Source organism: Erythrolamprus reginae, chromosome 2 (assembly GCF_031021105.1).
Source record: "Erythrolamprus reginae isolate rEryReg1 chromosome 2, rEryReg1.hap1, whole genome shotgun sequence".
Classification (NCBI taxonomy): domain Eukaryota; kingdom Metazoa; phylum Chordata; class Lepidosauria; order Squamata; family Dipsadidae; genus Erythrolamprus; species Erythrolamprus reginae.
In genome coordinates, this window is record NC_091951.1 from 55,205,262 (window position 1) to 55,222,507 (window position 17,246).

At 39.8% G+C, this 17,246-nt stretch overlaps 1 protein-coding gene across 14 annotated transcripts in view; it reads right to left on the reverse strand.

Moving 5' to 3' along the window:
• Positions 1 to 17,246, reverse strand: part of MAGI1 (membrane associated guanylate kinase, WW and PDZ domain containing 1) — a 655,279-nt gene that overhangs the window by 96,306 nt on the left and 541,727 nt on the right. For all 14 annotated transcript variants that reach the window (XM_070738178.1, XM_070738171.1, XM_070738168.1 and 11 more), the window contains one exon: positions 16,400 to 17,020. In XM_070738178.1, the coding sequence (XP_070594279.1) occupies positions 16,400 to 17,020 (621 nt within the window). The remainder of the gene's footprint in view (positions 1 to 16,399; positions 17,021 to 17,246) is intronic.

Consider the following 17,246-nt stretch of genomic DNA (forward strand, 5'->3'; position numbering starts at 1 on the left):
TAATAATAATAATAATAATAATAATAATAATAATAATAATAATTATTATTATTATTATTATTATTATTATTATTATTATTATTTATTGGATTTGTATGCCACCCCTCTCCGCAGACTCGGGGCGGCTAACAACAATAATAAACACAACATGTACAATCCAATCATAAAAAACAACTAAAAACCCCTATTATAAAACCAAACATACACACAAACATACCATGCATAACTTGTAATGGCCTAGGGGGAAGAGCTATCTCAACTCCCCCATGCCTGGCGGTATAAATGAGTCTTGAGTAGTTTACGAAAGACAGGGAGGGTGGGGGCAGTTCTAATCTCCGGGGGGAGTTGGTTCCAGAGGGCCGGGGCCACCACAGAGAAGGCTCTTCCCCTGGGGCCCGCCAAACGACATTGTTTAGTCGACGGGACCCAGAGAAGGCCAACTCTGTGGGACCTTATCAGTCGCTGGGATTCGTGCAGTAGCAGGCGATTCCAGAGGTAATCTGGTCCATTGCCATGTAGGGCTTTAAAGGTCATGACCAACACTTTGAATTGTGACCGGAAACTGATCGGCAGCCAATGCAAGCCACGGAGTGTTGAAGAAATGTCCTTAATGGCTACCATTTTGTGAATAGGGAAAGACTCTGGAGCAATCATTTGCAAAAAAAAAGGCCCACCCCCACTTTAAGCCTTTCAAAAAGTCCACTGGGTTTGAGAATTTTCTGTTTGCTTATAATTGTTGAATCAATATAGAAATTTGGCAATTTTAACTTGATCCTGTGCATTGGAAACCTAAGCTTCCTGGAGACCTAAATATATTAGCATCCTCAAATGCTCTGCTTAGCTTTTCTGGGACTTTGGAATAAGGAACATTTTTATTTTCTGAAAGATAAGATTCACTCATACTGTAAACAAATGGGCATCTGAAACAGCCATCAAACGTTTAAGTACAAAGGTGAACAGGCACATTACTGGGTAAATATACATCTATTTGTAGGAGTTCTAAAAGGAAAAGAAGAAGCTCTTAATTATTTACACTAATGAGCAATAATGGGGGTTTTTTGATGGAGAAAGCAAGAGGATACTAAACTAACTGCAGAAAATTTCGCCAGCAAAATCATATTAAAGACTCATTTAAAAGTCAAACATTTGTCGGCTTGATCTGAAAAGCAAAGACGTCTTGATGTCTTGCTACTTTGACAAAATTACTTGTTTGTGAAATAAACTTAAATATATATCATTTATGAAAAGAAGCATTGGCATAAGTGTATGCATAAAAAAAAACCCTTTGAATTTCATTTTCCTGCAAGAAAATTAACACTAATTCTTGTTAAATGCCAAGACAAAAATACTGAAGTGTTAGCCTTGCATGTAGACCAACAGATGACTTTCTCTGGTATCTAACCTTCACAATCTGGTTTTATAAAACTTCAATTTATCCCATCTTGCATCTTGCACTCAAAATATTTTATTTTAATGTTATTTTATTTTAATGTTATTCAATTTAGCTATTATGAATAAAACCTTTGTTATATTTATAAGTACATTAATTTGATCATTTTTTAAAAAAAAAGGCTATGAAATTTCACAAAACATTTTAGATTATATGCTATATTCAGAAGTTTTATCTATACTTGCTGTCAGTGTATTCACTGGGGATCCCTGAGTTCTCATATAATAGAGAGAGAAAATAAAAGCTGCCAAGTTACTCTAACTGAGCTATGATACCAGTTATAAATATTGGGAATGATATTAAATCAACCCTAAAGCTGAAGCTCAAATGTTTTGGCCACTAAATAAGAAAAGAGGACTCACTGGGGGAAAAAACCCTCAGATATTGGGAAAGATTCAGTTATGTGTTCAGTTCTGGAGACCTCATCAACCAAAAAAATTGAATAAAATTGAATGCGTCCAAAGACGGGCTACAAGAATGGTGGAAGGTCTTAAGCATAAAACGTATCAGGAAAGACTTAAGGAACTCAATCTGTATAGTCTGGAGGACAGAAGGAAAAGGGGGGACATGATCAAAACATTTAAATATGTTAAAGGGTTAAATAAGGCTCAGGAGAGAAGTGTTTTTAATAGGAAAGTGAACACAAGAACAAAGGGGCACAATCTGAGGTTAGTTGGGGTAAAGATTAGAAGTAACGTGAGAAAATATATTACTGAAAGAATAGTAGGTGCTTGGAACAAACGTCCAGCAGACTTGGTTGGTAAATCCACAGTAACTGAATTTAAACATGCCTGGGATAAACATATATCCATCTTAAGATAAAATACAGGAAATAGTATAAGGGCAGACTAGATGGACCATGAGGTCTTTTTCTGCCATCAATCTTCTATGTTTCTAAGATTAAAGGCAAAAGGATGAGGATGAGCATGTCGTCAGGCATGGGGGAACTGAAACACCTCCCCCGGCTACGTACAATTTATGTATGGTATGTTTGTGTGTGTGCTTGTTAATATAGTGGGGTTCTTTTTAAAACTATTTTAAATACTTAAATTTATTGAATTTATTTGGATTTGTACGATTGTTTATATTTTTTGTTGTGAGCCGCCCCGAGTTCGCGGAGAGGGGCGGCATACAAATCTAAATAATAAATAAATAAAATGAGACAGTTAGCTAGTTTAATTGAAGCAACAAACATGAATTTGGGCAAACTCTGGAAGACAGTGAAAGATAAGTGGGTGGTGTGCTATGGTCCATGGGCTCATGAAGAGTTGGAAATGACTTAGCAACTGAACAACAAATTAATGCAACTAAATAGAGTACTTTTATACATTGTATTAGACCTTAATTTTCTTAACTGTATTGTAACAGTGGTACAGTGGTTAGAGTGTAGTACTGCAGCCTACATCTGCTGATCACCAGCTGCCAACAGTTTGGCAGATCCAATGTCACCAACCTCAAGGATAACTCAGCCTTCCATCCTTTCGAGATGGATAAAATGAGGACCCAGATTGTTGGGGGCAATATATGTTGACTCTGTAAACAGCTCAGAGAGAGCTGTAAAGTACTGTGAAGCGGTATATACTGTAAGTCTAAATGCCACTGCTATTGCTCTGTTGATTAAGTGACAACTAAATGGATTTACACATTGCCTTAAATCACAAATAAGAATTTAGATTCACAGATAATATTGGTCAATGTCCAACATACCACATTAATATTTAGCATTGTATGGAAATGTAGATTAAATATATTAACATTAATAATAATTAATAATAATAATTTATTAGATTTGTATGCCGCCCCTCTCCGAAGACTCGGGGCGGCTCACAACAATGATAAAAACAATATTATGCTGGCACAAATCTAATATTAAAAAAACTAAAAACCCTATCATAATTAAAAACCAAACAGCACATACATACCAAACATAAATTATAATAAGCCTGGGGGAAAGGTGTCTCAAATCCCCCATGCCTGGCGGTATAGGTGGGTCTTAAGTAGTTTACGGAAGACAAGGAGGGTGGGAGCAGTTCTAATCTCCGGGGGGAGTTGATTCCAGAGGGCCGGGGCCGCCACTGAGAAGGCTCTTCCCCTGGGGCCCGCCAGATGACATTGTTTAGTCGACGGGACCCGGAGAAGGCCAACTCTGTGGGACCTTATCGGCCGCTGGGATTCGTGCGGTAGCAGGCGGTTCCAGAGGTACTCTGGTCCAATGCCATGTAGGGCTCTTCTTTCCATCAAAAGTAAAAAAATCTCTTATTTCCATCAAAAGTAAAAAAAGAACTATAAAATCAATCTGTGAAATATATCTGAACTCATCAAATATAGACTGGTGATGAACAATTAATTAACTGTTTCTGGAATTCAAGGAGAGAACATTTGAGAATGACAAATGAAATTTGCTGAGATTTATATATTTTCAAAAACAAGGACAGACTTATAGGACATGAAAAATTAATTTCATTAATGACTCAAGACAATCAACTAATGACGCCAATTCCTTTTAGAGTATTCTAGGCAGCAAGTTCATCCTATTCCTGTTTAATTTTGTAGCTTTCAATGAGTTTTATCAGGTGCAGCTGCAGAAGTCGGCTCTACTTTATAAAAGCTTAAGCCACAGTAAATTTGTGATAGCCTTTAAGCTGTTCCAAGAATCCATGTGTTATTTTATTGCAATGACTAGAACTGGCCACCCCATCAACTTGGTTGATCGGCCATTTATTTGAATTGAACCTTTATTTGAACCAAACACCAACATTTTCAACCTTCCAAAATTATATATAGAAGCCACTTGTGATGAACATGACGTCGCAATCTGCTTTCAGCTAGGCAGAGTAAAATACTGTTTGTCTCTCTTAGCCGAGACAACCTAATGCCTGCTTGATTTACTGGTGTTTAAGTCATAACTGGGAAAATGGAGAATCTCACCTCTTGTTAAAACGTGCCTTGTTTAATACACAATATAAGGTTCTGCTGTGCCACCTTGTGTTATATTATATCAGGTCTGCTAAAAAAAACATCAGGACAAAACTAGAGGCTGTAGGATTATTCAAAACAATACAGCTTTTATATTTAAAACTCCTGTTAGGTCAACATCTCTTCTCACAGAGTTTCACACCCACAGTGATGACTTAATTAAAACCTCATTATTCAGAGCCCAAAGGAGAGAGAAACTAAAAATTCTTTTAGGAGCTTAAAGGCCACTGGGTGAATTTATTGTACTATAAGTCTTAGTAGACTGAGTTTTATCAGGTGTAGCTGCAGAATTTGGCTCTACTTTATGAAAGCTTAAGCCACAATAAATTTGTGATAGCCTTTAAGCTGTTCCAAGAATCCATGTGTTTTTTATTGCAATGGCTAGACCTGGCCACCCCTTAAAAATTTGCCAGAGATTTAAAGTTTTCAAGTCTTGCGAGTCGATGTTAGTTTCAGATCATTTTTCCTTCTTCCTGTAGCTCAAAGGAACCAGCTGATCAATTTCGGAGAAGGTAACTTTTCTATTTTCAATTACTCCTAACCACCATCATGGTCATCTAGCAGCTGCATCCCTGAAATTTCCTCACATTTGCACAACAGCATCACTATGGGGAAAGGCAATCACACTCCTTTTGATCATATTCCCTACAATCTGCAATTATTTTTCCATCACAATGACACGAATTGCCTATCTGCTTAATTTTCTACAACTGCCACCAGGTGTTTTATAAAAACTTTTAAATGGTTTGTGCAAGTTTTGGAAGACACATGCTATTTGGTATTTTAAAACTTGTACACAAATAAAAAGTTCCCAAAGTTATCCAAATTGCTTTTATCTGAATATTAAATGACTGGGGTATGTAAGTGGCTTTGTTAAATATTGATAATATTTACATCTGTCCCATTTGAGGAAGGATGCATTAATAAAATCAGATAATTTGTGGGCTTGTCTATTCTTCCTATGCTTTAAGTAGTACTTAAGGTTTGCACTGACCTTAATCTATAACCTGGTACATTACAAGTGATGAATAATCAGTGCTGTCCATTCTGATAATGTCAATCATCTATCAAATGGGAGAACATTCCGTCCAATTGGCAATACTAGGTCTTACTCTGTGGAATTGATTAACGGATGAGAAGTACTGTTACAGTTGAAGGAGGGTTTCTTAGGCATTGATGAAATGCTAAGAGATGCAGACCTATTGACTCTTTGATAGTAAAGATCAGGGACATTTTTAAAGCAATACAAGTGGGGGAATGAAATAGGATCTTTAATTATATATTTAATATAAATATATTAAAATTTAAGTATCTTTAAATATTACAAAACCTAATTAAAATATTTTTCATTTAAAAACTGGCATACAAGCTAATGGTAAATTTCTTGTCATGTACATGTAGAAAATTTAAAGATGAGCTTCAATATTCTGTTTTGCAATAGGTGGTGATTGGTTCTTAGATTACTTGTAAGAACTACTACTTACATCTCCAAAGCTAACTCCTACAACTCAGTAACATTTGAAGATTTTCAAGCATGTATTACTTATTTCAGGTCTTCCCATAATATTTCTATAGTGTTTCTATCCAGACATTGACTTTGAAATTCTAAGAGTTTCTTCTTCTTCTCTTGTAGATCTGCCTGCATTCTTGGGTTCATTGTCTTTCTATCTGACCCACTTGCCCTTGACAAGACAGATGGCTTAATATTTTCCTGCAGAATTTTCTCATACAAAGCAAAAATTAATCTTTCCTTCAATGATGGCAAATCGCCCAGATTTTCAGCAGCAAAGCATACTTGAAACATAATGCCCTACCTCTGTGCTTAACAAGAGAGATGTTATGGGAGTCTAATTGTGCATGGCAATGTTTAGGTGACCATCAAACATAATTGTAGCCATATAGTCTGGAAATATGATGTACTGTATCTATCCACAGAATGTACCTCCAGAAGGCTAGAAGGTAATTGAGAAATGTTTGGGCAAATTTGAGAAAAGCATTCTTTTTTTTCTTAGTAAGCAATTGCTTCCACTTTATTTAATGAACATGTTTTCATCCAGGTATTTTGTTTAAGATAGAATCATGAACACTGAGTTTAGCCAGGTAATAGTGTCTTAAAGATCCTTGAATACTTTTGATAGGTTCTCTGCAACTTCCTGGATGATTTTATGCTGCAGTTCGAGAGTGATTTTGGCAGGACAATCACTTCCAAGAAGATTTACTGTATTTGAAATAACAATCTCTATGACTTAATAACTGCAATCACATATCCTGCTGGTTTTATCATAGCACAGCGGATAAAATGTAAGGTAACCAATTAATACAATATAGCATTGTTACACAATTGAGACCACAATTGAGCTGAACATTTCTGTTGTTAAGTGAGACATTTTGTTAAGTGAGTTTTGGCCCATTTTATGACCTTTCTTGCCACAATCATTGCAGCTAAGTTAGCCACACGGTTAAATGAATTTGGCTTCCCCAGTGACTTTGATTATCAAAAGTTCACAAAAAGTGATCACATGACTCTGGAACACTGAAACTGTAATAAATATGAGCCAGTTGTCAAGTATCCGAATTTTGATTAAATGACCATGGGGATGTTGCAATGAAAAATTGTCTTGCGTCACTTTTTTCAATGCCGTTGTAACTGCGAACAGTCATTAAACGAACTGTTGTAAGTCAAGGACCACCTGAAATTTGTTTACACTATTGTGCTTATAATACTTTGTGTATTGACATCCTTTGAATGTGATGAATGCAAAGGATCTTACACTTCAGGCACCTGTCCCAAATATATAATAACATTTCCTATATAGAAACTTAGAAATTGACTCTATGAGAAGCGACAAGCTTATTTTATTGGTTAGTTGAGAGGAATAGTATGCCTAGTAGTACACTAAAGGAGTTGTGAATGCTAATTTACAAAAGGAACGTCTTCGTACTGTTTCCTCCTTCATTTACTTTCTCTTTGTTCCAGCTCACTGTGGTAGCAGAGGTAAGGATCTGTCAGCCCAAGTGATCTAATTACTGGGAATCAAGATTCCGATGGTGGATGCATTATCGTAAATATTTTACAGGCTATCCTTTTTCTGGATGCGCGTCTTGAATTTTAAAAGACAGGCAGAGTTGTGAAGAGATACCAGTGGCTTGGAAGCTGGCTGAACTTGTCACATCTACTCCACATACATTTCTGATATTTTTTCAGCCTGATTTGTTATCGTGACCAAAGAATCTTTGGAGTATCTCTGAACAGCAGCTTTGTGCTACATTGAGGAGGCTTACCTGAGTTTGACAGGGCAGAAATTCCATGTCAATAAAATCAAAACCTAAGAACAGGGATGGGAAACTAGAGTGTAGCATCTTTACAACCTATGGACATCAACTCTCAGAGTTGAAGTCAGGGGTGGGTGTGCTGGGGGTTCGGGAGAACCTTCAGCTAAGATTCTGTGCAGTTCAGAAAACCCCAAATCCCACTTCTAGCTGGCCCTGCCCACCCCACACGGCCCGTTTTAGATGCAGGTAATTTTGCAAGGAAGTCCGGGGAAAGTGAAAAATGCGCCTACCGGAGGTTTGTTGGAACGGGTCCAAAGACGGGCTACAAGAATGGTGGAAGGTCTTAAGCATAAAACTGATCAGGAAAGACTTAATGAACTCGATCTGTATAGTCTGGAGGACAGAAGGGAAAGGGGGGACATGATCGAAATATTTAAATATGTTAAAGGGTTAAATAAGGTTCAGGAGGGAAGTGTTTTTAATAGGAAAGTGAACACAAGAACAAGGGGACACCATCTGAAGTTAGTTGGGGGGGAAATGAAAAGCAACATGAGAAAATATTATTTTACTGAAAGAGTAGTAGATCCTTGGAACAAACTTCCAGCAAACGTGGTTGGTAAATCCACAGTAACTGAATTTAAACATGCCTGGGATAAACATATATCCATCCTAAGATAAAATACAGGAAATAGTATAAGGGCAGACTAGATGGACCATGAGGTCTTTTTCTGCCGTCAATCTTCTATGTTTCTATGTTTGGGAAGGTCGGAAATAGGCTCCAGAGAGACTCTGAAGCCTGGGGAGGCATTTTCGCCCTCTTGGAGGATCGTGGGAAGCCTCTGGAGCACGGGGAGAGCAAAAACTCCCCCCTCCCCGCCATGGTGCAGGAGGCCGACTAGGCCACGCCCACCCAGCAACCAGGCAGAGAACCCCTTTGATAAAAATGTTGAAGCCCACTCCTGGTGAAGTCCACAGCTTGTAAAGGTATTATAGCCGCCCTGAGTCTATGGAGAGGAGCGGCATACAAATCTAATAAATAATAATAATAATAATAATAATAATAATAATAATAATAATAATAATAATAATAATAATAGTTGCCCATCCCGCCTGTGAATAAGGCATTTTCCCAGGTGCTGTTTCAAAACGGACATCAGAGGGAGAGGTAGCCCAAGCAGTGTATTTCAAGAACGATGAAAAGAGTTTGATACTAAACCAAGAGCCCGAAATCTCTCCCAGACGGAGCCCCACAAAAATGAGAAATTGTGCATCATATGAACTTTTGGTTCTGGCAGCACAACTCATGGTGGAAATGAAACGAAAAAGAACAGAGTTGTGAAGAAGGAGGAGTTTTCACAAGTGACTCTCTCTTCACTGACAGAATGAGGGTGATCTCTGTCAAAATTTCCTCTCCAAAACAACTACTAAAAAAAAAAAATACTGGAGCATTACCTTTTGTATTTTTGGTTATCTTATTTACATAAAAGAAACAGCTCTGGAAAATTCAAGGAGGCCCTTAATGTGTGTGCTGTTAATGTACTTGAGGAAAAAAACACTCATTCTTTTCTATACAGGTGGTCCTGGACTTGCAATCACAATTGGGACTGGAATTTCTGTCGATAAAGGATACAATGCTTAAGTGAGTTATACCCAATTTTATGACCTTCCTTGCTGCATTCATTAAGCAAATCCCATACTTGTTAAGGGGATCACACAATTTTAAAGTGAATCTGACTCCCCCCGATTGATTGATTTAATTAATTTATTTATTTATTTTAAAATTTATGTCATTTTTTTTTTATGCCACCCTTCTCCTTAGACATAGCACTTTTTAACAGATCCAGCATATTGCCCCCACAATCCGGCTCCTCATTTTACCCACCTCGGAAGGATGGAAGGCTGAGTCAACCTTGAGCTGGTGATGAGATCTGAACCGCTGACCTGCAGATCTACAGTCAGCTTTAATGGCTATAGTACTACCTGCTGCGCCAACTCGGCTCTCTTTTGCTTGCCAAGAGCTGGCTGGGAAAGTCACAAATTAAAATCGCATGATCTAGAGCAGCGTTTCCCAACCTTGGCAACTTGAAGATATTTGGACTTCAACTCCCAGAATTCCCCAGCCAGCATTTGCTGGGTGGGGGATTCTGGGAGTTGAAGTCCAAATATCTCCAAGTTGCCAAGGTTGGGAAACACTGATCTAGAGACACTGCAACTATCATAAATACATGTCCGTTGCCCAGCACATGAATTATTATACACAACCATGGATTCCTTGCTCTGAGCCAAAGTCACCGTTTGTTCTGCCTCAACAGAAGAGAAGAGGAAGTTGATAAACCCCTGCACATGGACTGGCTCTCGTGATGAACTTGTGGGTGTGGCGGATGTAAGATGAACCTTAACCTAGGTGGGACTCTGGGAACTATTCAGAATTGGAATGTCTATGGTGTAGTCAACATGGTTCTGTTAATAAATCGAGCTCTGATTGAGAGAATTGGACTGGGACTTGATTTATTTCTCAGGTGCTATTTGGAACGCTGACAAAAGTTTTCTATTTTGGAGCTGGAACTATCAAATTAGGGATGTTCATCCCTTGTTGCATTAATGCAATTCATCCCCATGCATCTTTTTTTTTTTACCAAAGAAATTATTTTCAAAAATAATATTGAAAACTACAAAGGGACAGCTCAGTGCTATTGGATTTTACAGCTGGCAGCTGCAACATCTCTCCCAAAGTCTAGGGTAAAATTCTTACTATGCAACTGAATGCTAAACCACTCAAGCTATTCAAGAACAACAATAAGAGATTCAGCAGGCATGTAAGTTGAATGTAATAACCTTTAGCATAATCTATGACACTGAAATGAGAAATCCCACTATGCAGATGGAAACAATGAAATGCATAGTTACACCTACACAAATGATGAAAATCAGAGATAAAGAAAGGATCAGCATTTCCAATGATCAGTTTGTTATTGTGGCATTGCAGATAAGAGAAGGTGATGGAGAGATGTCCTAAAGAGAGATAAAGTCAGTTTTAAGAGCTTTGGGTGATTACACCTACTAAGGGCTTGATGAACTATCAATACAATGAATAGAAACGGAGAAGATTTTATTACAAAGTCACTAGAACAGAAGGTGACTAACACCCTGGGGGTGGTTTTCAGTCTAAAGGCTACACTTTCTGCTCCACCTGAAGAGATGCTCAGGAGGAATGAGCAGGAATATTATGTGATAATTGGCAGATCCATGTTTTACTTTGGGGAGATAAGATTAAGGGGATGAAATGCATGCATTATAATTTGCACTGCCTAAATCTTATCTGATTTTTGTCTCTTAGCATCTCCAAATGGGAAAAAAATGATCCCACATCTGGAGAAGTTCGGAGTTTTCAAAGGATGAAATAAGCGCAATTAGATTATGCGAGGTTTTAAGGCAGCAATTGATCCATTAGTCTCTCATTCAAGAAATGCTTCTGAAATATCATAATTTAATTAGGGTTTTCATCGGAACCCTGGGGACTACAGCCACAAATACACTACTAGGTGTAGAAGATGACCAGGCTCAGGCAAAGGGAGGAGTCAAATGCGTCATCAGTCATGAATCCTTCCGTACCCACAAAGATCTAGGTCCAGCCCACCTTAGATCTCTTTCTATTCTTAACTCCCGCTAATTTCCCTTTAGCGTTAGTAGTTCAGATTTTTATACAGAGCTTAAGCTTACAATAAATGTTTATACACGTTTGAACTGCTGGGTGCTCGACACTAAATGACTACATGCACACCCCATAATAAAAATACCCACCTTTGCTAAATTAACTACAACCGATGTGATGATATGCACATCCTTTCCAAGGCCACATTGTATAGACCAGGCATTGTTGGCCTTCTCCGGGTCCTGTTGACTAAACAATGTCGTTTGGCGGGACCCAGGAGAAGAACCTTCTCTGTGGCGGCCCCAACCCTCTGGAACCAGCTCCCCCCAGAGATTAGAACTGCCCCCACCCTCCTTGCCTTTCGTAAACTTCTTAAGACCCACCTCTGCGGTCAGGCATGGGGGAACTGAGACATCTCCCCCGGGCCTTTACAGTTTATACATGGTATGTTTGTTTGTGTGTATGTTTGCTTTTAATAATGGGGGTTTTAGTGTTTTTTAAATTATTAGATTTGTTTTTACATTGTATTTGTTATTGCTGTGAGCCGCCCCGAGTCTACGGAGAGGGGCGGCATACAAATCTAATAAATAATAATAGTAGTAGTAATAATAATAATAATAATAATAATAATAATAATAATAATAAATAATTGTGATAACCATAGGTAATCTCATGCTTGTGAATCGTCCTCTGATTACCCATCAGAGTCAATATGTACATCATCTAGGTTGCATATTGGTCCCTTTGTTTTCTTGGATATCATAGTACAGTGATGGCAAAACTATTATTTCTTGGCTGCCAAAAGGGTGCCCACAGCCATAATAAAATGTCCTTCCCTACGCATGCACACACAATCCCACCCACCCCGTTCCAGCACACACATGCGTGCGTGCCTCAATGAAGCCTTTGGACTTCCGGTAGGCCTATTGTGGCATTTTTCGCCTTCCGGTAGGCCTATTGTGGCATTTTTCGCCTGTGGATGGCAAAAAAAGCGCCCAACGGGTCTACCAGAAGTTCAGAAATGAACTTCCGGGAGGCCCATTGGGTCCATTTTACCATTCACAAGCTCTGGAGGCTTTCTTGAAGCCTGGGGAGGGCAAAAATGGCCTCCCCCTGCCCTTCAGAAGGCCAAAAATAAGCTGGCCAGGGCACACATGTGCTGGAGCTGACATAGGGCAATGCGTGCCGTAGTTATGCCAGCACAGCCATAGTACAAATATTCTAGTAGTTTCAAGCTAGAGAAGAGGCAACTCCACTCTTTTTGTGTCTTCTGCTGAATAAATAATTTATAGTGGCCACATCCATGCAGCAGCCATTTTGCAACTCAATACCTCCCTGAATGCTATCTTATGTGAAAATCTCTCAATCACATAAATATCCAATTAAATCACCCGGCCCAAAATATTATCAATTTTTAATTCTTATTTTAATCCTAATTCTTGGGATGTACTCTGTACTCTGTGAAAAAAGATAGATGAAGTCCAAGGATGAATGATTCTCTCTTTAATGCATGAAAGCATGAGTCTCCAACCTTGGCAACTTTAATCCTGGTGGACGTCAACTCCCAGAAATCTGGGAATTCTGGGAGCTGAGGTCTGCCAGGCTTAAAGTTGCCAAGGTTGGAGACCCCTGCATTAAAGCATTGGAGAAAGTGGAGAAACAAAGATGTATTTAAGTACCAAGAATTAAGTGAAATTTCTGTAGTTATAGGAAGGTGAGCATAACAACTGTAGCAAACCCAGGAGTGAAATCCAACAGGTTTTAAGAGGATCTGGAGAACTGGTAGTGGAAATTTTGAGTAGACAAGCTAACAATGGAGCTAAAAGAACAAGATAAATCAAAATACAGTCATACCTCGTGTTACGAACCTAATTGGTTCCAGGGGGAGGTTCGTAAGACGAAAGGTTCGTAAGACGAAACATTGTTTCCCATAGGAAACAATGTAAAGTCAATTAATCCGTGCAACCAAAAAAAAAACCCCACAAAAAAACGGCGTTCGGCGACTGCTGGGAAGCCGCGCGGCTATTTTAAAAGGTGACAGCTGGGCTGGGGGGCTTCCCAGCAACCTCCCGAACCCCGAACCCGGAAGTTCGGCAAAAGTTCGGGGTTCGGGAGGTTGCTGGGAAGCCCCCCAGGCCGGCTGTCATCTTTTAAAACAGCCGCGCGGCTTCCCAGCAGCTTCCCGAAGCCGAACGCCAAACCCGAACTTCTGCATTCGGCGTTCGGCGACTGCTGGGAAGCCGCGCGGCTGTTTTAAAAGGTGACAGCTGGCCTGGGGGGCTTCCCAGCACCCCCCCGAACCCTGAACCCGGAAGTTCGGCAAAAATTCAGGGTTCGGGGGGGGGGGTGCTGGGAAGCCCCCCAGCCCGGCTGTGACCTTTTAAAACAGCCGCGCGGCTTCCCAGCTGTCTCCCGAAGCCGAACGCCAAACCCGAACTTCCGCGTTCGGAGACAGCTGGGAAGCCGCGCGGCTCTTTTAAAAGGTGACAGCCGGGCTGGGGGGCTTCCCAGCAACCTCCCGAACCGAACCCGGGGTTCAGAAAAATTTTGCCTCTTCTTACGAACTTTTTTCGAGTTACGAACCGCCGTTCGGGAGGCTGCTGGGAAGCCCCGCCGCCCGGCTGTCACCTTTTAAAACAGCCGCGCGGCTTCCCAGCAGTCTCCGAACGCCGGTTCGTAACTCGAAAAAAGTTCGTAAGAAGAGGCAAAATTTTTCTGAACCCCGGGTTCGTATCACGAGTTGTTCGTAAGACGAGGGGTTCGTATCTTGAGGTACCACTGTACTATCAGATTTGGAAAGATTTCTACACATGGTTGAATAAAAGAACATTTACCAGCAGTGCTGCGTGATAAAGAAATATTATAAATCAAAATTACCAAATAATCAATACAACTCTTTTTTCTATCTATTTAATAGAATGTGTGTTAGGTCTGTTCTATTATTAACTATATAATAAGAACTTAAACGCAATATTATATAATACAAAACATAAATTATATGTTATCGATTAAACCATTGGTCTCAATACCGCTAAGAACCAAAAGGAGGCTGTCAATAGAGCCAGCTGTAGGAGGGAAGGGGAGATATACTATATACTCGTCTTTTAAGTTTCGTGTGTGTATTGTATACTGTTTAGATGTAAATGTATTGTCTGTTGCTATTGTTTTAATGTATATATGTAAATAATTTTATTTTTTTTTAATAAAAGGAAATTTTGAGTAGTTTGGAGAACTGGTAGCGCAAATTTTGATTAGTTCGGAGAACCAGCTTTGGTTGGCCCCAGAGTGGGATGGGAATGGAGATTTTGCAGTATTCTTCCCCTGCCACACCCACTAAGCCACACCACAACACCCCCTGCCTACCAAGCCATGCCCACAAGAACCAGTAGTAAAAAAAATTGGATTACACCACTGAGAAAATCCACAGAATACCTTATGATTCTGTAATAAAATGGTCAACTGAAATGTACTAAAAAATTAGACAGAAATGAGACACATTATGAATCAGCTGACAGGTTTAAAGTTTCCATGAAAAATGGATATTTTAACTTTTCAATAAGCAAACTCCCAACGAATCATATTCAGGTCAAGAAAGTTTAAATGCCATCTATGCCTGTAATATAGCCATCGATTTCTAAATACAGGTAGTCCTCGACTTGTGACCACAATTGAGCCCAAAATGTTTGTTAAGTGAGACATTTGTTGAAGTTTGCCCCAGTTTGCAACTTTTCTTGTCACAGTTGTTAAATTAGCAACCCAGTTAAGTGAATCTGGCTTCCTCATCAGTTTTGCTTGTCATAAATATGAACCAGTTGCCAAGCATGTGAAGCTTGAACACATGAATATGGCTGTAAGCATGAAAAAAAGTGATAAGTTACTTGTTTCAGTATCATCATAACTTTGAATGGTCACTAAATGAAATGTGGTAAGTTGAGGACTGTTTGTAGTGTTTATATCTGAAAAAAAATCAATGCCATTGACAAACTTTCTAATGCATTCATGTTTGCCGCCTTGAATTATTTGCAAAAATTATAAAGTTGGTAGTGGGGTGGAGGGAAAGATACAAATAAATAAATAAACACAGGCAAATGCCAGTTCCAGGGCTAACTCCAAATAAGATATTTTGCAATATTTTGTTATGTTTTTGAAATGATGTTTAAAAATATTTAAATTAAAAGGCAGCAGCTATAGGGTTTTTTTTTAGCCAATTTAAACTAGTTATGTATATTTAGACACCAATGTTTTAAGTAGAGTACAGTGATACCTCATCTTACAAACGCCTCATCATACAAACTTTTCGAGATACAAACCCGGGGTTTAATATTTTTTTGCCTCTTCTTACAAACTATTTTCACCTTACAAACCCACCGCCGCCGCTGGGATGCCCCGCCTCCGGACTTCCATTGCCAGTGAAGCACCTGTTTTTGAGCTGCTGGGATTCCCCTGAGGCTCCCCTCCATGGGAAACACCACCTCCGGACTTCCATGTTTTTGTGATACTGCAGGGAAATCCCAGCAGGGGAATCCCAGCAGTGTAAAAACGGGCACTTCGCTGGCAATGGAGGTCCGGAGGTGGGGTTTCCCAGCGAGGGGAGCCTCAGTGAAATCGCAGCATCGCAAAAACACAGATGTCCGGAGGTGGGGTTTCGAGGACTTCAGTGTTTTTGCGATGCTTCAATTTCACTGATGCTCCCTTCACTGGGAAACTCCACCTCCGGACTTCCGTTGCCAGCGAAGCGCTCATTTTTGTGCTGCTGGGATTCCCCTGCAGCATTGCAAAAACACAAAAGTCCAGAGGTGGGGTTTCCCATGAAGGGGAGCCTCAGGGGAATCCCAGCAGCGCAAAAACGGGCGCTTCGGCTGGCAAAAGGGGTGAATTTGGGCTTGCACGCATTAATCGCTTTTCCATTGATTCCTATGGGAAACATTGTTTCGTCTTACAAACTTTTCACCTTAAGAACCTCATCCCCGGAACCAATTAAGTTTGTAAGACAAGGTATCACTGTACTTTGGTATTAAATTAAAAAAAAACAACCATTTGGGACCTACCTCCTCGTTGTACCAGCAGTGTCACCTCGCTTCCTTTAGGACATTCAATCAGCATATCCACAACTTGGTTGTGAGTTAGATTCTGCACATTCTTCTTGTTGACTTCAACTATAAGGTCCCCTTCTTTTAGGCCTCGGCACCTTGGGCTGTCAACAATTTGCTTCACTCTTTGCCCCCCACCCCCAGGACTGTCTGCTATAGTGAAGCCAAAGCCCATTGGCCCTTTAATTATATGTACAGTTATGAGTTCAGGTTGCGTTGCTATAGAAGAAGCCAGGGAGACGGTGTCATTGGGGTAGCCGTGGGATCCATTGGAAGAAACCTCAGCGGGACTGCTAGGTCTCTGCTCTTTCATCCCGTTGACTTTCCCTGTTTTGCTACCATGGCTTGCCGGAGAGTCGTAGCTTTCTTGCCCGTTTACAATGATTGGTTCTTTATCCAAAATGGCCACAGATGTTACCAGGCTCGTGTTGGGATCATCTGGGTCAAAAGGCAGAGGATAGCCTCGGCACAGTTCCAGGTCCACGCTGGCACCGATAGGAATTGACTGGAAGATTTTGACCACTTGAGCGTGAGTGTGACCGAGGACACATGTGTCATTCACGCTGACAATAACATCTCCTGCAGAACAGATGGTTGAAACTCTGTTAGCTTATACATACAAACTTCATGTTTCATTCAGTGCATAACAAAAGGAACTAGGCAGAAGAGGGACAAGAACTACTAGTAGTTTTATCAAATATATATTTCTATTTCTCTCCCTATGCATATATATGCATGTGTGTGTGTATACATACATACATATACATATACACACACATATATGTATGTATGTATATGTATAATG